Source organism: Antechinus flavipes, chromosome 2, assembly GCF_016432865.1.
Source record: "Antechinus flavipes isolate AdamAnt ecotype Samford, QLD, Australia chromosome 2, AdamAnt_v2, whole genome shotgun sequence".
In the NCBI taxonomy this organism is placed as follows: Eukaryota; Metazoa; Chordata; class Mammalia; order Dasyuromorphia; family Dasyuridae; genus Antechinus; species Antechinus flavipes.
This window is the reverse complement of record NC_067399.1, coordinates 278,956,485-278,979,200: the sequence shown is the minus strand read 5'-3', so window position 1 is coordinate 278,979,200 and position 22,716 is coordinate 278,956,485. Positions and strand designations below refer to the sequence as shown.

The 22,716-nt window shown below is 33.9% G+C and overlaps 1 protein-coding gene across 1 annotated transcript; it reads right to left on the bottom strand.

Moving 5' to 3' along the window:
* Positions 1 to 211: 211 nt before the first annotated feature.
* Positions 212 to 22,205, bottom strand: BLOC1S6 (biogenesis of lysosomal organelles complex 1 subunit 6). Its single transcript, XM_051977266.1, has 5 exons — positions 19,346 to 22,205; positions 12,348 to 12,489; positions 6,802 to 6,889; positions 3,594 to 3,680; positions 212 to 2,859 (listed from the first exon to the last, which is right to left on the bottom strand). The coding sequence occupies exons 1-5, from the start codon at positions 19,446 to 19,448 to the stop codon at positions 2,728 to 2,730; spliced, it is 552 nt and encodes a 183-aa protein (XP_051833226.1). The 5' UTR covers positions 19,449 to 22,205; the 3' UTR covers positions 212 to 2,727.
* Between the last annotated feature and the right edge of the window lie 511 nt (positions 22,206 to 22,716).

Here is a 22,716-nt window from a genome sequence, read left to right as displayed (position 1 = left end):
GAACATCCTATGACCTTTTTGAAAAATAATTCCTGAATAGTTATGTAAAATATGTATAAACTTGGAAGACTGATGAATGGAAAAAGTTAAGGGAAGAAAAGTGAGGCAGAGGGAAGGGAGGAGTGAAGGGCACAAGAATTAGTGTTTGAACAACTGCAGTTTATGAGAACTGCTGGTTCGAAGTGTATTTAATAAATAGCACATCATAAAATTTCATCATAAGCCATTTTTTATTAAACATGTAAAAAATATTCCTTGTTTTACAAGCTCAAAAACCAGACTAATGTATGAAGGAATATACAGTATATTCAGAATAAGTTTTGACAACTATCAAAAAAAAATCTCAGTACCTGCACAACTTGAATTACATTCAATGTCTGTAAAAACTATATGAGACCTGGTTGAAAAATCAGTATTTTTAAAATTTCACAAGTAAAAGCAAAATAATCCTTGGTACATCCATGATATAGTTTTAAAATAAAGGGAATGATTTTTTTAAAAAGTAGACTGAAAAGATTCTAAGGATCAAGTCATTGCTTTTTTTTTATTGGTTTTGTGCTCAATATAGTAACAAATGAATTTGTTAGTAACTTTCAATTTCTTACACACTTATATTCTTATATACACTTCAAGAGCTTTGTAATATTTTGAAAAAGCTAAATCTGTAAGCTGTTTCAATTACTAAATAACTGTACTTTTTGACTTACAACCTAAAAATGGTTGGTTATTTACATATCAGCTTTTCAACTTGTTATACAAATTATTAAAATGCAAAAAAATAAACCATAAGTGCCTTGCCATACATAGCAAACTCATCAACTATTTTAATATGGCAAATTAAATGAATAACTCATGCAACCTAGAATTCTCAATCTATTTACTACCTGTTAAGAGTTCAGTCTTAAAGTCTTTCTTGGAAAAAAAAATTTAAATAGGCAGATAACAGAACTGATCACACAACAATAGGATATATCATAATTTTAAACTAGGTCAATAACTTAAGACCACTCAACTCTACCAAATTATACACAGAAATTTTTTTCATATTGTTTCTGCAAGTTTTTTTAATTTATCCATGTAATTTCTGTATAGAGATCTCAACATTTGGCCATGTGAAACTTAACATTCATAAGTGTAAAGTCAGATAGGTATGTACTATGATGATTAGTCATTAACCTGAGAAGAAAAATAATCAAAGGATATTAATGGACCTAGTTTTTTTTTTTTTGCATTCTTCCAAAAATCAAATATTTTCCTCTCCTTCTGTATTAGCCTGATATGTGACCAGAGGTAGATTCTAGTTTAATAAAAAATATCTGCAAGTTGTCATGTGAATTAGAAAAGATATATATTCTAATCACATATCCTTCTAGGTTTCTGCTCATTCCCTATATGATAGAGATGAGACAACTGTCAAATACCCCTTAATATTAAAAAAGGGATACGCACACTCTGGATCTTAAAAAGTGAAACTATAATTTTTCCTACTTAGTATTTCCTTGCGAGACTCAAACAATTTCTGAAAAAGATTTAAGTTTCACAATGGTGTGTCTCTTTCTTAAAAGAATTCATTTTGGGGTTAGACTTTCTTTACCTACCTTCTTCAATCCATTAGCATCATTATAAAATGGATAAGCAACACATCATTTTAATTTTAAAAATGAAGCAATGGAATAATAAGGTAAGCACTAATGACGCACAAAAAATCACAAGACAAAGTTAAGAGACCATACTGATGAGTCAAGAAATGGGTCCCAAGTATCCCTATCTATTTAATTATCATTTCAGTGCTTGAAAACTATTATTAAATATCATAAACATTCAAGTAAAGAAGTTAATGGTCAGAGTACCACAGTACCCCTACAATACCAGCTTACAGATCAAACAGTCCAATTTAAAATACAAAATATTTTACATCATTAAGAATATATGAGGCCTGAAATTGGTGGGAGGAAAAAAACTAGATGGTCTCTGTTCTACAAAGACAATTTGTTTCCTTTTACTCACTTTCCTATCTCAAAGATGCCACCATGCCTTTATTTCCTGTGTTAAAATTTCCCATGAAAAAATTCCTACCTACTCACGTAGGCTTTACAAAATCACCTCCTGTTAATGACATCTATTATTAGGCAACTGGCATAGCAATATCAAGTAGAGTTCTTTCTTAACAAAAGCAATAGATTTTTTAAAATTTAATCATGGAGCTGAGAATCAAAAATCACCATTTTTTGGCTCAAAAAAAGAGCAAGGCATTCCAATAAAAAAAAACAAATTTAAAATTTTGTATGTGTTCAGTAACAGAATCTTACTACTCTTTCAACCCTAAGAATACTACACAAAGTAATACTTTTATTAAATGTACAATGAATGATATTAAGCCATTTTATCATTAAATGTATTGAGGCAAAAATGCAGTTAATTTTTTAAAGTATGAGAAAAGTTAAGATGAAAAAAAATTAAACATTACAACAGTTTTCTATTTTGACAACCAATAAAAAAACATGGCATCCTAAATGACTAGAATGAAAACATGGCAATTCAATGAGTGCAAAACACATTAGAATTCTGAACAATGGCATAAGGCACTACATCAAACTGATCCTACTCTCTTAAATCAAACTCTCTTAAATCCAAAGAATATGGATTAGGGGAAGGGGAAAAATATGTACACACATACATATATACATATAAAAATAAACATATATACATTAGCAGGATGAGTGCTTCTTAGGTTTTTTTTTCTGTCCTTTTAGCTGGTTTAGCAGTTAATTGTTTCTCTCTTTCAAATTCTTTTTCTCGCTGCTGTTCCCGCTCCAACTCTTCTTTCTGTCTCTTTTGTTGGAGCTTAAGTGCTCTTTTCTAAGTTAGAAAAGAAACAAAAACAAGGAACTGTACCAAACATCAAGGTTTAATTAAATACTTCACCACTAAACAGACAGAGCAACATATTATTATGAGGCTAGCATTTTTTTTTTTTTGATCTAGACCTTGGTTTCATCTGTATAAGAAACTCCTAGTGAGAAGTCATCACTTGCTCTGAAACTCAATCATTTCAGACACTGAGAGACCTGCCCTAGTTAATCAAGACAGTGTGTAAAAGGGAATCGATATTATTAACAGGTCTTTCGAATATCAAAACAGCAAAGTCTTTATATTGTGTTGTTTCTCCACATTCAGACTTACTTTTCTGCATAAATTCAGTTGTTTCATATAATCTTAAGTAAATCCCAATAGTCTATCCTATTATAAAGAGTCTCTATATCAAAGGAATTGCTTAATTGCTTGAATATTTCAACTAAATGGAGTACTTAGAAACTCCATAATCAGAGAACAAGTTCTCTTCTATAATTCATCAATATTGTTATAATTGTAGGTATCTAGTAATTCACATTATCTTTAAAAAATATATTATAAGATCAATAAATCTTATGTGATATATAAATAAAAACATCACTTTCAGTTCATTTAAAATGTAAATGTGACAAAAGTATTAAGTATCTAAAAGTTTATTACTAGGAACCCTCAACAAAAAAGAAAAACAGCATTAAATCTCTCCAACTAATTAAAATATATTTAAAAGTTATTCAACTCACTTTTAACTTTGATGTCTTTTCATGAAGCATCAGCATTTCTTTTCTTATATTTACTAACTTGCTGTGATAGTATTTAGCTTCTGTAAACTTAAAACAGGAAAAACTAAATTAGGATTCAAGTTAAAAATTCACTGGAATAGCCAAACAAATTTGTGGTACAAATCCCAAACAAGTCTTCCTAAATTTGATCAGTTTTGTGATCCATTATCTTCATGTTTTAATTATACTCTACAAATCACATTTAAAAACCACATGCAATACTTTAAAAGCCATTGGTAGGAGGAGGGAGAATAGAGATAACACTGGTACACAATAAATATAATATCTACTACATGATAGAAAGACATTTCTTTATTTAAAATCTGCTATACAATTAAATCAGTCATTGCACAAACAGGTATCTTATATGGAATTAAAGTTGCTTTACTTTACTCAGTTGCTATTAGTTACATTCAGAAGAAGCTGAAAGTTTTTTAAAATTCATGCCTACATTTCACTAACTTAAGTCAAGAGCCCCAAAAGGTTAATTTAAGTGCCTGACAAAAAGTACTAAGTTATAGAACTAAAACAGTACTGCCTGATCTTATGATCCTCTTCAATAACCCAAGAAACATCAGTTTGAACTTTCCTACTTATGATTAGGCCCAATATTATTCCTGAGCTATAATCAAGGAGGTACATATGTCCATGGAAAGGTTTCTTCCTGGATAGCCTCCAATATCTTAAAGATGACTGGATTTCCTAAAAAAAGCAGGATCCCAAATTAGAGAAGATTAAGAAGTAATGTAGGTATAGGTGGAAGAAGAAAAACAATTTTTCCTTAGAAAGGATGAGGGAAAAAAGAAAAAGGAAGAATTAATTGTCAAGAAAATAGTCCAGATTAACAAGAATCAGAAATTGCAACTTAACCTTCTGATCTTGTATTCAAATCAGATCTTAGTAATTATTGGTTTTATGTTCTTTATCTACATGTGTCTGCATCCAGAATTGACCTTAATGGTTCAATGTAAGCTTCAAAGGAAGGTCTCTGGTGGCATGCCCTAGGAACATACTGAGGCTTGTATTATTTAACATTTTAATCAATGACTTGGATAATGTAATAGGATTATAAATTTAAAGCTTAAAGGTACTTCAGAGGTCCTCTAGTCCAACCCATTTATTTTAAAGTTGAAATTGAGAATCAGAAGGGTTAAATATTTTGCCCAAGGTGTCATAAAGTTAGTAACCAGAGAAAAGATTAGAAGAATTTCTGACTCTAGAGCCAACACTATTTCCAGAACACAGTACTGCACAGATGGCATGATTATCAAAACTACAAGTGAAACATTAGGAGGGTGAGAAAACATACAGTGTCAGAAGCAAAAATATTTAAATCAGCTAAAACAGTAGCCTGAATCTAATCAAATGAAATTAAAATCAAAATGTTAATTGATTTCAAAAAGAAAAAAATACAATTCATATTACAAGACAGGAAGAGCTTGGCTAGATGACAATTCATTGAGAAAAGACCTAGTAGAGTTTAGTAAAGTGCAAGTTTAATATATTAAGAGTCTTACATAGCAAACACTGAAGTGGTGGCCAAAAAGCCTAAAGCAATTTTAGGCTACCTTAAGAACTAAATGATAGTACTAAGAAAAGAAGTAACAGTCTCAATATACTCAGCCCTGGTTGGATACAACTGAAACAAGTGTTCTCTGGATGACACATTTTAGAAAGACAATGAAAAGTGAGAAAGAGGATCTCCTAGGACAATGAAGAGGCTCAAGATCATGCTCTACGGGCTGCTAAAGAACTGAGAAAGTTTGGGACATGATAACTATCTTTAAATATTTTACGAGCTTGCCATGTAGAAGAATGTACATTTGTTCTTGTCCTGGAGGATAGAATCAGGAGCAAGGAGTCAATGTGACAAAGAGATTCAGATAGATGTGCAAAAAAACTTTCTAACCCTGACAGCTCTCCAAAAGAGGATCACTTCTTGGGGTATTGTAAAAGGGATTCTTTAGGCCATATGAATTAAACTAATGACATACTATAATTCTATCTGCAGAGAAACAGAACTCAGCTCTCCAATTTTCAGTTCCTAGCTGAAAGTCAAGAATTTTTCATGTTTCTTGTCAAAGGTTGTATATAAGGCTCTGACATGACCCACTGAACAAAAATATCTCAAAGAGGATTTCCCTTCCTATTCTTTATAGACCCAGGACACTATTTTCTTTCTGTCACTTTATTACATCTAGTGTTTGCATTTAGGAGGGGATATAAAGCTTCCTGGCTTGACCTACTATACACCAAATATCTGCTGAATACAACCAAAGAAACCTATGTAATATGTATGTGTGTGTGTGTATATATATATATATATATATATATATCAGGGACTATTCCACTAGTTAGTTTAACCAATTTAAGTGAAAATTAAATTCTACAAGCATTTAGTAAACATTCACTAAATATAAGATACTGATCCAGGCTCTGAAAATTCAAAGAAAAAAAACAATCCTTCCTTTCCGAGAACTCTTTCCTGCTGACCTTTCAAGTCATCTTTGGTGTCTCTGGGCTGAGAGGTCTGGAAACCAGCAATGTTGTCACTGATTCAAAGGCCCCAAGGCCCAGTCTTGGGTTGCTGAGGCTGGGGCTGTGCTGGCTGAAATTTGGCTAGACTCCCACCTTGCTGCATACCTTTCCTGCTGACTTTCTAGTTGTCTTTGCCTGGAAATTTTTTCTGTTTCATCTTTTAGTGCAGTTCTGATGCTCTAAAATTTGTTTAGAGTCATTTATTTAAAGGAGTTTAAAAAGAGCTACAAAGTCTCTGTCTTTACTTCACCATCTTGACCCTACCTTTCCTATAAAAACTCTTAAATGACAATACAACTAGGTTTTTTATGTAACAAATTATCTTTCAAAATATTAATATTATCAGAGATTATTATTTCTTCTCAATTGGGGGAGGATGAGAAGGAAGGGAGAGAATCAAGAACTCAAAAAGTTTTAAAAATAAATGTAAAAAATTGTTTTACATGTAACTGAAAAATACAAATTTTAATAAAACATTAAAAACATTTAAAGAGTTTTTGTAAAAATCTCATTTTTCAATTCTAAAAAGGTAGAGAAACCTCTACATCAAAACAATATTAGGTTGGAAAAATTACTTCAGCTAACATTAAACTGCAATATTATTAAAACACAGACACTAAAACAGACTTACCAAAGCATTAATATCCAAAATAGAATGACATTCTTTGAATTTTGAAATCTCTTGCTCTAATGTATCTAGTAATACCACTTGGTTCTGTCTGAAACAAAAGCAAATAGAGATGAGGATTGAAATAAAACCACCTTAAATTCCATATTTCAATTTAACAATTCAATGTTGGTTATTGCAATGAGCTTGAAATTAATTTGGAAGAATATGAGAACAAGTCTGGAGAAAATCTAATCTTTTCCAAGTTTATTTTGTCAGTAAAACTTTTTACAAAACAACAGAAAGCAGCTAGTAGTCAACTGTTTCCTATTCTTGCCAAACTCCAGCTTTCAGATTCCATTAAAGTCAATTTAATAATTTAAAGTTAAAGTATCATTACCTTCTCTCTACCAACTTAGAATCAAAAAGAAAATGAACTTTTGATCTGCCTTCTTTAAAATCCTTAGCGCTTTGCATACTTCCCATTAATACAACATACTGGGAAGGCAAATATAGTAAAACTTCCTATTTTAAATATTTTAAGTAACATTAATGGTATTGGAAGAAGCCAAAGCTAAAAGTCACAATCTGGTAGAAGAAAAAAAGCTGTTAACCAGGAACCAAGTGTTCTTGAGACTATCACTAATTAGTCAGGTGACCCTGAACAAATCTTAAGGAGCAGAGAGAAGAATCAGACTAAATAATATTTCTAAATCCCTTAAGTCTTTCAAATAGGATGATTCTAAGTCTATCCAGTAAAACAAACAAACAAACCAGTGTTCCAACTCCCTTTCACATGACCTCACTATACTTTGAAACCTGGGTCAAATATAAAGAGCCAAAGGGTCCTGAGGTCATCTGGTTGTGCAATTTATTCTTTAAAACTTTCAGAGAAAAAGAGTGCAAAACATGACAAACATCAAAGAAACAAAAAGAGTAAAGAAGCTTCCAATAATAAAGATTATACATCCTACAGGCCAGACGCTCACCTGACTTCCTACAATCTGCTACATTTACTGATCTCAGAAGAGGAAAAATCTGTTCAGAAGCAGGGGGCACGATGTGGCACAGTCAGATAAACTAGCTTACCTAGGCAACCTGTGTTATTAGAATGATTGTGAGAAACAATTAAAAGAAGCCTCTAAAGCACAATATCTTGCCCCATAGATTTCAAAAATAAACCTATAGATAGAAATCAGCAATGTATGAAATTTAAAAACAAAATTATAATATAGCACTTTGGAGTTTTAAAAAATTATTACATAGGGTAATATGTTTTGCATGATTGAACATGAATAATCTATATTAAATTGCTTACTGTTTTAGGGGTGAAGAAATAAAGGAAGGAGAGAAAAAAATTGAATCTCAAAAAGGTTTTCTAAATGAATGTTAAAAATTATCTTTACATGTAACTGGGGAAAATTTTTTTAAAATTTTAATTACACTGACAAATTAAATGAAAATGCCTAAACCATCTATAAATTTCACAGTAAAAAAATTACAAAATCCTTAAGATGGTAAAGATCAATCTTTAAATTTTCATTTTATATATGCCATGACTATGTTATTCAATATGAATCATTGAAGAATCTGCTTCCATTCAAAAGTAGTAAATGATTACCTCTCCGCCCTCTGTCTGCCTCCCCTTTCCCAGTATTGAAGACATAAGGCTGAGCATAAACATGTATAAGCAAATAGTTCTTCCAAGTCCTAATATATCACATTTTATTCTAGGACTCTTTACCCTTAGTAAGTTACAAAATAAAAAGGTTTTCAGTCTACACTAAACCACAAAGGCTACTTAGTATCACAGAATTATAAAGATTAAAGCCTTGGATTCATTGCAAAGATGAAGGAACTAAGACCCAAAAGGTTTTTGCTGACTCACATAAGTGGCTATCAGAGCCAAAATTAAACCCCCAAACTCCCAATTTCTAACTCAGTATTTTTTCTACAACACAATTGTTGCTAATGAAATCTGTAAAGAAACAGAAAGATCATAAGCACAGCATTCTTTGTGATGCTCCTTAGCTCTCAAGAAACAAAGTAACTGTTATTCAGCAAATTATATGGTTTGGATGTTTAAAGAATATTTGGGGCATCCAGAAAAAAGAGTGAGATTATAAACATTATAAGCATTAAAGAAGGTTAACAAAGACCTCTCAGACACTACAAAAATACTACAAACATATATGCATTATCCACTTTCAACAATATAAAGGGGGGGGGGGGGGGGGAGAATGCAGTCAGGTGGCAATCATCAAAACCATTTGGTACTGACTAAGAAATAGAGTAGTTGATCAGTGAAATAGGTTACACAAGACACAAGACACTATAGTCAATGACTATAGTAATCTAGTGTTTGATAAACCCAAAGACCCCAGTTTCTGGGACAAGAACTTACTGACAAAGATTGTTAGGGAAAATTGGAAAATAGTTTGGCAGAAACTAAGCACTGACTAACACACCTAGCACCCTATATCAAAATAAGGTCAAAATGAGTTCATGATCTACACATACATGATGAAACTATAAGCAAATTAGGAGAACAAAGGATAGTCTGTCAGATCTGTAAAGAAAGATGGAATTTATGGCCAAAATACTAGGGAACATTATGAAATGCAATATGGATAATTTTGATTACATTAAATTAAAAAGGTTTTGCCCAAAATGCAGTCAAGATTAGAAGGGAAGCTGAAATCTGGGTAGCAATTTTTACATTCAGGGTTTCTGATAAAGGCCTCATTTCTAAAATATACAGAGAACTGACCCAAATTTTTAAGAATACAAGTCTTTCCCCAAGTGAGAAATAGTCAAAGAATATGAACAGCCAATTTTCTTTTTTGGGGGGGTTTTGTTTTGTTTTGTTTTTAATATTTTATTTTATTTTATAATAACTTTATATTGACAGAATCCATGCCAGGGTAATTTTTTATAACATTATCGCTTGCACTCGCTTCTGTTCCGATTTTTCCCCTCCCTCCCTCCACCCCCTCCTCTAGATGGCAAGCAATCCTATATATGTTAGATATGTTGCAGTATATCCTAGATACAATATATGTTTGCAGAACCGAACAGTTCTCTTGTTGCACAGGGAGAATTGGATTCAGAAGGTAAAAATAACCCAGGAAGAAAAACAAAAATGCAAATAGTTCACATTCGTTTCCCAGTGTTCTTTCTTTGGGTGTAGATGCTTCTGTCCATCATTTATCAATTGAAACTCAGTTAGGTCTCTTTGTCAAAGAAATCCACTTCCATCAGAATACATCCTCATACAATATCGTTGTTGAAGTGTATAATGATCTCCTGGTTCTGCTCATTTCACTTAGCATCAGTTCATGTAAGTCTCTCCAAGCCTCTCTGTATTCATCCTACAGCCAATTTTCAAATGAAGAAACTAATGCCATTTCTAGTCATATGAAAAAATGTTTTCAATCATTATTGATCAATCAGAGAAATGCAAATTAAAACAACTCTAAGGTACCACTTAACATCTTTCAGATTGGTTTCAATGACAAGAAATGATGATAAATGTTGGAGAGGGTGAGGGAAAACTGGGACACTAATGTATTGTTGGTGGAGTTGTGAACTTATCTAACCATTCTGAAAAGAAATTTGGAACTAAAGCCCAAAAGGCTATAAAACTGTGCATACTCTTTGATCCAGCAGTATCTATATCTTAAAAAGATCATAAAAGAGGGAAAAGGACCCACATGTGCAAAACTGTTTGCAGCAGCCATTTTTATAGTGGCAAGGAAATGGAAATCAAGTGGATGCTCATCAGTTGGGGAATGGTTAAACAAGTTATGGTATATTACTGTATACCATAAGAAATGATGAGCAGACTGATTTCAGAAAAAGCCTATTAAGACCGACATGAACTAATGCTTAGTGAAGTGAGCAGAACCAAGAGAACATTGTACACAACAACAATAAGATTATGTGATGATCAACTGTGATGGACTTGGTTCTTCTCAACAATGTGGTGATTCAAGGCAATTCCAACCCACATTCAGAGAGAGAACTATGGAGATCCAATATGGATCAAAACATAGTATTTTGATTTGGGGTTTTTTTTGGTTTTTTTCTTTTTCATGATTTTTTTCACTTTTAATCTGATTTTTCTTGTACAACATGACAAATATGGAAATATATTTAAAAGGATTGTACATATTTAATCTATATCAGATTATTTGTTGTTTTGGGGAGGAGATCAAGGTAAAATTGACTATCTTACATGTATTTGGAAAATAAACTACTGAAAATTTTTAAAGTAAAATTTTAAAAATCATTATTGACTCATAATTGATCATTGCCCAAGTATAAAACCTATAAAATCATTGGCTAATGATATTACGTAAATAGGTATTGACAATGTTGCCCCTTTGTTAACCTGATAAACTGTCACTTCTGAAGTGAGGTTTTTTTTTTTTTGTTTTGTTTTTTTGCTGAAGCAATTGAGGTTAAGTGACTTGTCCAAGGTCATACAATTAGGATGTGTTTAGTGTCTGAGACCAGATTTGAACTCAAATCCTCCTGACTTTAGGGCTGGTGCTCTAACCACTGTGCCAACTAGCTGCCCCTGAACTGAGTTTTAAGGTAAATCATTGGCCTACAACAGTCAGACATATTTAGCTTCTCACTCTGAGTAGAAATTTCAGGTTGTTTTTATCCCCCTGATGAAACAGTGAGTACGTCTGATTTCTAGGCGAGTTATTGTTCTTGACCATACATGTCTAGATAATGTCTATACTCTCTCATCTCTCATTTTTTTAAAAAGCAAAGTATTTATTGAATCTGGACAGGTAAATGGGAAGACATTTACTAGCTGTGTGACCCTGGGCAAATCATTTAATTCTGTTTAACTCAGTTTCTGTATCTGTAAAATGTACTATAGAAAGAAATGGCAAATGACTCCAATATCTTTGTCAAGAAGACCCCAAATTGGGTCACAAAGAGTCAAACACGACTGAAATGACTAACAACAACAAATCACTGAATCATTAGAAATATCTGCCTTCTGAAACAAAGATGTTATGGGGAATTTTCTTAAACTATTCTAAAACAAAGACATGCAAATTTTACCATAAGATAATCAAATGGATTATTTCACAAAATAATGGCAACTATAGCTAATTCCAGGTTCTACTTGTGATTTGGAGATAACTGCCCAAAATAAGAAGAAAAAATAGACAATGTCTTGCAGCTACGTTAAAAAGCATTCTATTACCACTTTGTAAATTGTTAGAAATAATCAAAACTAAATGTTATAAAAAACATCCTGAAGAATACATCAAAAGCAGCTATGTTACCACAAGCTAGATAGAACTGTATAGGCAAAACAATACCTTACATTTTACAAAGCATTTTCACATATGTGTTCTGATCTTCACAATCTTGTGGGACAAACAAGACAGATATAATTCCCATTTTACAAAGTAGGAAACAGATTTAGAGATAAAGTGGCTTCCTAAATATTATATTAAGTCCAAATCTCCCAATTTCCATTCCCATGTTCTCAATAAATAAAGCATAATGCATGAGCTCATAACAGTTTCTGATTTGCTTACGTGAGTTCCTGTAGGGCTTGCTTTGATCTCTCCAAGTCTGGTAAATAATGAGAAAGTAATCCTTGTGCTAGTTGCTCCAAAGCTTTATTTTCAACAGTCAAGTCTTCCATTAGCCCTTCATCTGGAGAAGCATCACCTGAACCTATGCCCCAAGCAGGAAAAATATTGAAGAAACTGTTGAGACTTATTCAGTCTTAAATTTTCTACTAGAACAAAGTATTATGGTTAAAGTTTAAGCTAAATCTAATGTAAAATAAATGTATTTCTTTCTTCAGCACAATATACATGAACAAAAATATAATTTTAGAAAGCATTTTCAAGCATCTAGATTTCATACATCTGGAGCTAGAAGGTACTTTCAAAGATCATCTAGTCAAACTTCTTTATTTTATAAAAAAGGAAACTGAAGCCCACGGAAGTTAACTGACCTGCCCAAAATCAAAAAGATAGTATGGATTGGAGGAGAATTTGAATTCAAATCCTCTTAATCCAGAGGCATATTCTTTCCATAGGACTGCAGTATCTTCTTTCACTTACAATCAGCACAATGATGGTAAAAGTATAAAACTGAACTGGGAAAATATTAAGAGTTCTTTTCAATTCTCATTTCAATCAAATAAAGACAATTGGGAAAATACAGCCTTTAATGAACTGCCTATATTAATCTTGTTTCTCCAAATCCTTTTGTTGTTCAGTCATTTCATTTGGATCTCTTTGTGACTCCATTTGGACTTTTCTTGGCAAATATATTAGAGTAATTTGCCATTTCCTTCTCCAGCTACATTTTACTGAGCCAAAAAAGGTTACATGACTTGTCTAGGATCACACAGCTAGTAAATGTCTGAGGCTGGATTTGAATTTAGGAAAATGAATCTTCCTAACTTCAGGCCCAGCACTATATCCTCTGTGCTATCTAGTTGCCCCATTTTTCCAACTAGATTATAAATATTTTCTGGGGCATAGAACTATGCCCTTTTTCTTTTTTCTTTTTTTTTTCTTTTTTCTTTTTTTTTTTTTTGGTATCACCAAAGTTCCTAGAAAAGTGCTAGATGTATTTCTAATAGGCACTCAAACATATGAAGACTGGGAAAAAAAATCTATAACAATTCACAAATCTTTCACAAATAGTATAGGACAATTATTCCTAAATAAGTTATGCTGAAAATTGTTACAAGTGTTTAAAAGTCTAGGATTGCGTAAATAAACACGTCAAACTCCCTGCACCTACAAGAGAAGTGATCTTTTCCCCAAAATCTGCCCTTTGAAACTTCCCTATTTTTCCCTGTTCATGCTTAACACCATCAGTCATCTTTTCTTCCTCCTACAGCCAACCAGATGTCAGAACCTATACAATCTTTGAATGTTGTCTCTACTCTCTGCCTTCTCTTTTCTACTTCTAGTGTCACCACCCTACTTCAAGCCAATATCAATTACCTTTTGTGAGAACTAGTTTAATAGTCTAACAGCTAAATGGAAGCAGATACTTCTTAGCCATATGAGCCTGGACAAATCACTTAATTCTATTAGCTTCAATTTCCTCAACTGTAAAATGTGGATAATAACACCATCTATCTCAAAGGTTTCTTGTGAGGATCAAATGAGACAATATTTGCAAAGTGCTTAGCACAGGCCAGGCACATAGCAGGTACCATATAAATACTTATTCTCTTCCCTCTCTACCTCCAGGACCTGGTCTTTCTAATATACTCAATATTAAGTTCACTAATGTATATTCAAAGTACAGTTCTGGTCAATATCATATCCCTACTCAAAAATCTCTACAGTTGGTTTAAAACCTTTAAGTGACTATTAAGAACCTTAAGTTAAAACCTATTTGGGAATTTAGGGGGGAAAAAATCCCAACACACTGATTACCACTAGATGTCAGGCTAGCAGTCTTATAACACTAATTAACAATTACAATTGAAACTAAATGTTAAATTTGTGAATCCTGCACATGTACAATAATGTAGTGAACTAATAAAAAATTTGGATGCCCCTGACTTACTAATAAAATCCAAACACCTTAGTGTGGCATTTGAGACCCTTAAAATGATTAACTTTTCTTTCCAACCTGATATCTCTCATCACACCCCTTCAAATCATTTTCTCTTCTAACCAAACTAGACCATTACTTAATGGCCCTGAACTAATATCCCTTGTCTTTTTTACTTATAACTCTTTACACCTGGAATATATTCCTACACTTTCTCTTTCTTCTTCTCCCCCTCATTTCTGCTGAAATCCTTCTAGATCAAGCTCAGATGCCAAATCAAGCTTTGGCAGGCTTTCCCCGATATTCTCAGCAGAAAAATTATTTCTCCTTTATTGAACTTCTCATTGCACTTTGAAGGTACTTGCCCTATGCAAGTTCTACATTCTAATTACATTCTAATTTGTATTCCTGTCTTGTCTTTCCTATTAGGTTATATAATCTCTTTTATAATAGATACGGTATTTTAATCATCTTAAGCAAATGCAATAAAACTCAACAAATTTATTAAGCCCAAGAACTGTCTACAGAATATTGTGTTGGTGGAAAAGATGCCAAAAATCTAACTAAGGCATGGTACACATGCTCTCTTTTAAGTTAGAGTCTGTGCACATAGTAAGCAAGTTTTGAATTTAAGTTTTTAAAATTTTAAATATGTCAGGTAGAAAAATATGGAACCATAGAATTTGAAAGCTAGAAAAAGTGTTAGGACATATATTGTATTATGTTTAAAAGTATTATGTTTAAAATATGATGGATTACTCGCCATCTACAGGAGGGGTAAGGGGAAAGAGGAGAAAATTTGGAACACAAGGTTTTACAGGGATCAATGTTGAAAAATTATCCATGCATATGTTTTGAAAATAAAAATCTTTAATAAAAAATAAAGAAAAAGAAAAAGTGTTAGAACATAAAAGAATCAGGTTATGGAAGAATATTGGTATATGTACCTTAAAATAACTTTACCCCCCCTGCATTTTTTATTTTCTTCACAGGCTAATTGTACAGTATTTCAAAGTCTGATTCTTTTTGTATAGCAAAATAACGGTTTGGACATGTATACTTATTTTGTACTTAATTTATACTTTAACATATTTAACATATATTGGTCATCCTGCAATCTAGGGGAGGGGATGGGGGGAAGGAGGGGAAAAATTGGAACAAAAGGTTTGGCAATTGTCAATGCTGTAAAATTACCCATGCATATAACTTGTAAATAAAAAGCTATTTAAAAAAATTTAAAATAACTTTACAATTTAAAATAACACTGATAAACACTTTAAACCAATAATCTTTAATCATGCAATATCAAGAGATTTAAGAGGAAAGCTCCAACACATGGGTTAGTCCCCATGTGGAAGATTTGTAGAAGGATATGAATAATAATCCAAAAAGATAAGATGGGAATATGTTTGAGGGAGTAATCATATTAATGAGATTACACATCTAGCCTCTGCTAGCTGCTTCTTAATGACTGCATGACTATGCGCAAGCCATTTAACCTATATTCCTCAATTTCCCCAAATGAAAAATGCGGATAATAGGACATACCACCTAGAATTATTGTAAAGTTCAAATGAAATACACTAATCTTTGTAAAATGCCTGGTCACATGTAGGTGCCATAAATTTTCAGCTTACATTATTGTTAATATATGATTTGCCTAAATTCATATATGTAATAAGTAAAAGAACTCAGATTCAATTCAGATCTCTTGCTCAGATCAGAGCAAAAATTTAAAATGTTTCAATTACCGTCCTACTAATTTTGAACAATAATGCGTGTACCTTCATTCACATAGCATAGTCATTTCATTTTCATATGTAGATCTTCAAATTTTTACCTAAAACTTAACTACATTAGTGTACTCCCAAAAGAATCATTCATTCATGTTTGCTGAGTTCTTACTACGAACAAGTCCATGCCTTCAAGATGTTTATAATCTGGTACTAGAAACAAATAAGCAAAATAGAAGGCAGACTAAAGTATGTATCATAAGAGCTACAGAGTCCTAAGGTTTGAGAAAAAAGCACTGAATTTGGAGTTTGAAGACAGATAGTCAAATTTCAAGTCTGCTACTTATTCACTTGCATGAGCTTGAAGAAGCTACTTAACTTCTCTGGTTCTCAGTTTCCTCATCTAGAAAAATGAGCAAGATGGGAAAAAATGATCTCCAAAGGACCTTTCATCTCAATCTATGATTCATGATGTCATTTAAGCAGAGAATTAAGATATAGGTGTGACTGGTAGCACAGTGGATTATAGTGCCAGGTCTAAAGTCAGGAAGACTCAATTTCCCATATTCATATCCAGTCTCAGACATTTATTAGTTGTATGATCTTAGGTAAAGCATTTAACCTCATTTACCTCAGTTTCCTCATCCATGAAATGAGTTGGAAAAGAAAAGGAAAATCATTCTAGTATCTTTGCCAAGAAAATCCAATGGTATAACAAAGAGTTGAACATGATTGAAATAACTAAACAACAACAATAACAAATGGTTTCATCAGTAAGCCATTCCAAACAAATGGAACATGGAAACAAAGGTAGGAGGACTGGAAAAGCCAAGTTGTGTTCAGAGAAGAGAGAGCAGTTTATTTGTTGCAGTCCAGGCTATATGTAAGACAATCATATAAAAGAAATCTAACAAAGATGGGATGAGACAAGATTATTGTGAAGGATCTTAAAATACTAAGCTGTAGATTTGGATATGATTCAAATTTGGCTGTGGAGATCCACAGTTTATGAAGAAGTGGGCAATATTGCTTGTTATGCTTTAGAATTCAGGTGTCAAATGTGTGGGATGGATAGAAAGGGAAAGAAATCTGAAGTCTTTGCAAGAGACAATAAAGGGCTAATGAATTAGGTTGATGGCAGTGACAGGAGAAATGAAGTGATGGATGCCAAAGACAACATGAAACAAGATGAAAACAAAAGCTATAGACCTTGGTTCAGAGATGATAACTGAAGTTTTGAACTTCAATGACTAATAAAATAATGGCACCTTTTAAAGAGAAAAGTCAGAAAAGGGGGCAGATTCTCAGAAGTCAGGAGAGTATTAAAGAATGATTTGGTTTCAGTCATATTAAATTTGAGGTGGCTGCTGGATATAAGTATTAAAGGCAATTAGAACTAACGAAACTTCGCAGAGAAGTCAAGGATTGAGAATTGGTCCTATAAAAAGGACCTACACCATTTTTTAGGGGGACTTCTTTGCTTATTGGGCAGGATACAGATGATCGATGATGATCCAGCAAAAGGTCAGACAACTAGAAGAGAACATCAAGAAAGCCAAGGACTTTGTCAAATCTTTGAAAGTCAGAGTTATTCCCCAATTGACAAATGGTCAAAAGAAAGGAACAGCCAGTTTTCCAATTAAGAAATCAAAACAATTTATAGTCATATGAAAAAAAAATTATCTAAATCATTGCTGATAAGAGAAATGCAAATTAAAAACAACCTTGAGATATTACTTTATATCTATCAGATTGATTAAAATGACAAGGGGATAGTGACAAATATTGGAAGCAGTATGGAAAAATTTGGACCTTAAATTTGTTATTGGTGGATATGTGAACTGATCCAACCCATTCTGGAGAGAGATTTGGAATTGTGCATGCCCAAAAAGTTATTAAGTCTATTTCCCAAGATGATTAGGGAAAATGGAAAAGAATCTGTATACTGTAAAATATTAATATCAGATCTCTTTATAGTGGCAAAGAATTAGAAATCCAAAAACGCCCATCAGCTGGGGAGCTTAACATCTGTTTATGCTATCTGTTCATGATAGAATATTATTCTGCTATAAGAAATGATGAGCTCAATGATTTTAGAAAAACATGGAAAGACTTCCACGAAATCATAAAGAGCAAAATGAGCATAATGAAAACATTTTAAACAATAACAGCTGTATTATTTTAAGAACAACTTGAGCAACAATATTATAAATACCCAAAATTACCTCAGATCCCTGTGAAGGAAGATACTATCTGAATTCAGAATGGTGTAGGAAATGATGAGCTGGTTGATTTAGAAAAACATGAAACATGGAAAGATTTGAATTTATGAGGAAAAAATGCTAACCCATGTTGAGAAAAACAGATGATAGGAAAAAAGCACAGCATGACATAATATATATATGTATGAGTATTATGTTTATACATATGTTTGTGTGTGTGTGTGTGTATACATCTCCACTCTTAATTGTAGCCTTTTTGGGGGGAAAGGAGGAAGGAGTAGTAAAAAAAGACAGCAGGGAGCAAAAACCAGCAAGGAAGCAAAGAAAATCTAGGCAGCTTTGAAAATAATGTATAGTGTTTATTACACAGGTTCTCTTGAAATAGAAATTGTTTCATATTGAATTTTTTCCTATGGCCTGCTGTGAACACAGCAATGTTTCTGGTTTTGTATGTTGATGTTTGTCTCATAATTTCAAAATAAAATCTAAAATTAAAAAAGACTTGCCAAACAGCGGTTGAAGGCCTGAAATTAGATAAAATAACTTTGTAGAATTTTTTCTTTTTTTTTTTTTTAAATCTTTTTTTGGGGGGAGGTAGGGGAGAGGGAAGAAGATAAGACGTGTTTAATTAAGCTTCTATTCAGACACAGTAAGCCCAGCTCAGGCCAGAGCAAATTAAGGAGATCTTCAGACCTTTCATCACAGGTCTTTCATCACAGCAGTGATTTCTCCAGCAGACTTTCAAAAGCAGATTTCAACCCACTAGGAAGAAGGGAGTTAAACCCTGCAGTAGAGAGGGCAGTGACTCCGAAGTCAAAGGACCTGGGCTGCAATCACACCTCCGAGGCGTATTACCCACGTGACCTCAGGCAAGTTATTTTAGGGCCTCAGTTTTCCCCATCTATAAAATGAGGAAGCAGAACAAGATCCCCTTCCGGCTCGGAAGCGCCCTCCGCCCTCTACCCCATACATTACGCGGGCCGTGCGACGCCCCAGCCTGGGACCCCTAGGGCCCACCTGACCCCAGCGGCACTCCACCTTACGTACTCACTGCGGACGGCCGCAAGCCCAGACCGAGAGACGGCGGCTCCGGCGGGACCAAGTCCTGCGGCGGTAGCTGCAGCTGCTGCTGCTGCTCAGAGACACTCATCGCTCTCGCAGCAGGTTGTAGGAAGCGCCAGGTTCAGCAGAGGAAAGGAGAGGGGGTTATCAGGCCAGAACTCTCAGGTGACAGCCAGAGACACAGCAATGCCTCTCCCTCCCGCCCGGACGGACACGGATTCCAGTAGCACCAGGAAACTTCAGAAACGGAAACGCTGATCACGTGAAAAGGGGTCCGGAAGGCGGTCAAAGCGCCGCTACTTTGTGCCGCCGGAAGGTCTAGGGCACGTGACACGAGGTTCGGCGGTGTCATTCGTTAGTCGCCTGGTTGCGAGGTAGTATCTCTGTGGAACTGGGAACGTTTGTTTTTAGTCGGAAGCGGACGGAGGAACCGTTTAACAGGAAATTTTAATCGGAAACTTCGAAAAGATCAAGTGTGAGTGGGAACCGAGCTGCTAAAAAAAGAAAACTAAATCCCGCCCTTCCCCTAGTTGGGATAAAGGCCCATTATCTCCGCACTTGGCTAAGCCCTGGCGGCCTTTAGCTCCTTGAGGGCGGGCCTTGTAATGTAGCAGTACAATTCTGTGACCCTTAACTTTCTAATTAGTAAAATCCGTGAATGCAACGAGAACTCCGAAGTGAGCCCAGAACATTGCTGTTTTACTTTGAGAATACAAGTGCCCCAGAAAAATTTAAGAGGCTTTGATAATCTCCAAATTAAGAGGCAACGTTTTGTTATAACTTTAATGTCAGTTAAAGCTAACTAAATTCCAAGAGAGGAAGGTAGCAGAGAGCAAGAAGCAAGCAGATAAATTTATAGAGAACATTGGTTAAGGGGAGTTGGGGGAAAGAGTAGGGTGAATGATATAGGGAGATGGATGAGAAGTAGTTACGGGGGTTAACACCGACCTCTTCCTTAATGAAACACGAAGTACTCCCATTCTTTCTCACATGTTCTGTGATGGTGGGCCACATCACTCCCAATGGCGCCATTCCTGAAGTGACCTGAGATTTCTTGTTTTGTTTTCCTTGGGATCTCTATTGCTACTACATCATGCAAACTTGAGTGAGCCTTAGCTTTCTAATGTGTAAAATGTCCAGATACAACCAAACTAACTCTGAAAAAAACTCTAGTATCTAAAATTATCCCTTTTACCTAAGAAATTTAAAGCATTCTATGCATAGACTTCTGGGTTGCCTCAACCTGGAAATCTAAGACGCTTGTAATTGCCTAGATTCAATGACTAGGTTTGGATGACTTTTTCTAAATGAACCTTGAGAAAATCCATTATAAAGTAATGGATCAAAGTTCAAGGCCACGCTATACCAATAAATACATATGTGGCTTTTAGATAAGTCTGGTAAACCCTGAATACCAGTTTTCTGACTTTTAAAGTGAGTGTTGTTTGCTAAAAAGACTTGTTTCTCAATCTTCCTGAAGATTACTGGAGCCCAAGTTGATCCTCCAAGTCTTTTCTTTGATTTCCTAAGTATTTAGTCAACAAACACTAAATGCTTAATCACACAGTTAGAATTTAATTATGACCATATTCTATAATGGCTACATGTATTATGTAAATCTTTACTGTTTGTGGCCCATAGTACTTAGTATACAGGTTATTGTTGTATATGTAAAGTGAATTGGACTCAATAAATACTTGTGTTTAAAGATAGGTGAAGCTTTCCAGTTATAACCCCTCCTTTAATTTACATACATCCCTTTACCCTCATTTCTTCCTTACTCTTACTTTAATAAAAAAGTATTTTTAAACTCTTCAAATGATTTGATTTTTCAATACTACAATTTTATTAAATTTATGAAGTTATGCTGACTGAGGACCCAGGGGTTAAGTGACCCAAAAGTCATATCTATTATAATTTCATATGCTAATTCATTTACTTAGCTAAAATAAACATAAAAGTTTCAATTATCCCAAGTATTTTTTCCCCATCATAAAACAGAGTTAAGGGTAGAGAGGGAGGAGAAAGAGTTACAATTACAGCTATGAAGGAAATACCCATATTAAAGTAATCACACATCCATTTGTCAGAGCCTAGCCAACAAATGAGACCTAATAGCACATTTCCTCATAGCAATTCAGATAATAGACAGGATAATCTTGATTATCTCCATTTTTGTAATAAGGAAAGTAAGATCAAATGACTTGATCATAGCTTCAATACAGGTAAAAGCTAAGACTCAATGTTGTTCAATGTTCTTTATGCCAGACTACTTCTAAAGTCGTAAACTTAACATAGGCAGGAAACTTATCTGATTCTATACTTTTTTTTTTCCCTTCAAGTATGGGACAGATTTTTACTTTCTATACAGAATTACTAGATACAGAAGGCTCATAACTGCACAGCAGAGAACTTGAGTACTACCTCTTATAGGTACCTCTTATAGGAGGTAGTAACAATATCTTATCTTCTCTTTTCCCACTCTCTCCTCCTTCTCCTTACCTCTTCCCCTGACAAGTTAGAATTATTTTTCTTTAAAAGGTATTAAGACTATCTTTGGATCCCCTTGGGTCATCCAGGGGAGCTAAAAGTTCAAGAGTTGATGTCTTATCCTGGTTGCCGGAATACAAAACAGCTCCTAAGAATCCCAATGGCTCTCTGATGATTGGCTGTAAAACATTATGAGCAACTCGGGCAAAGGAACTCTGACCAGATGAATCTACTCCAAGTATCTTCAATGCCTATTCTTGTTGAATATCCTTGTCTTCTATATAGCTAAATCTCTTCGTTAATTGTTGAATAAATTATGAACATCTCGTTTTGTTCTTGTATTGAGGATTTGAGTATCTCATACAGGAGACTAAACTCAGTCAGGCCTAGCCCAGAACACCATCAGAACACAAAGTATTTGGTGGGAATCATGAGTACACATTTGAATTAATAATTAAGTCATGAACTTATGAAATAAGGGTATGTGCACTCAGTTCCTTGGGTACTCATCAGGAAAGGTTATGATTGGCAGTAGGAAACAGAACAGCAATCACACTTCAGTAACTACAATGGGCATAAGGGTAAATAGCAAAAGAAATACAAAGACAAGCAATGAAAAGTGGAAACATTGAGGAAGACAATATAGAGATGGAAAATAGAATGGTAAAGGGAGGTGGGCATCTTGAAAAAGAGAGATGAAAAGGGTAAAAGTCATTAAAGAAATTGCCGATTGGAGTTTAGCACTCCAGCATCATGGATCCTTATGAGATAGAAGACTGCTCAGGGGCAAGAGTCATTTTTAATGATTTTTTGGAGGTACATATTACAAGAATATAAATTTTGATTATATGGTACAATTATGCTCC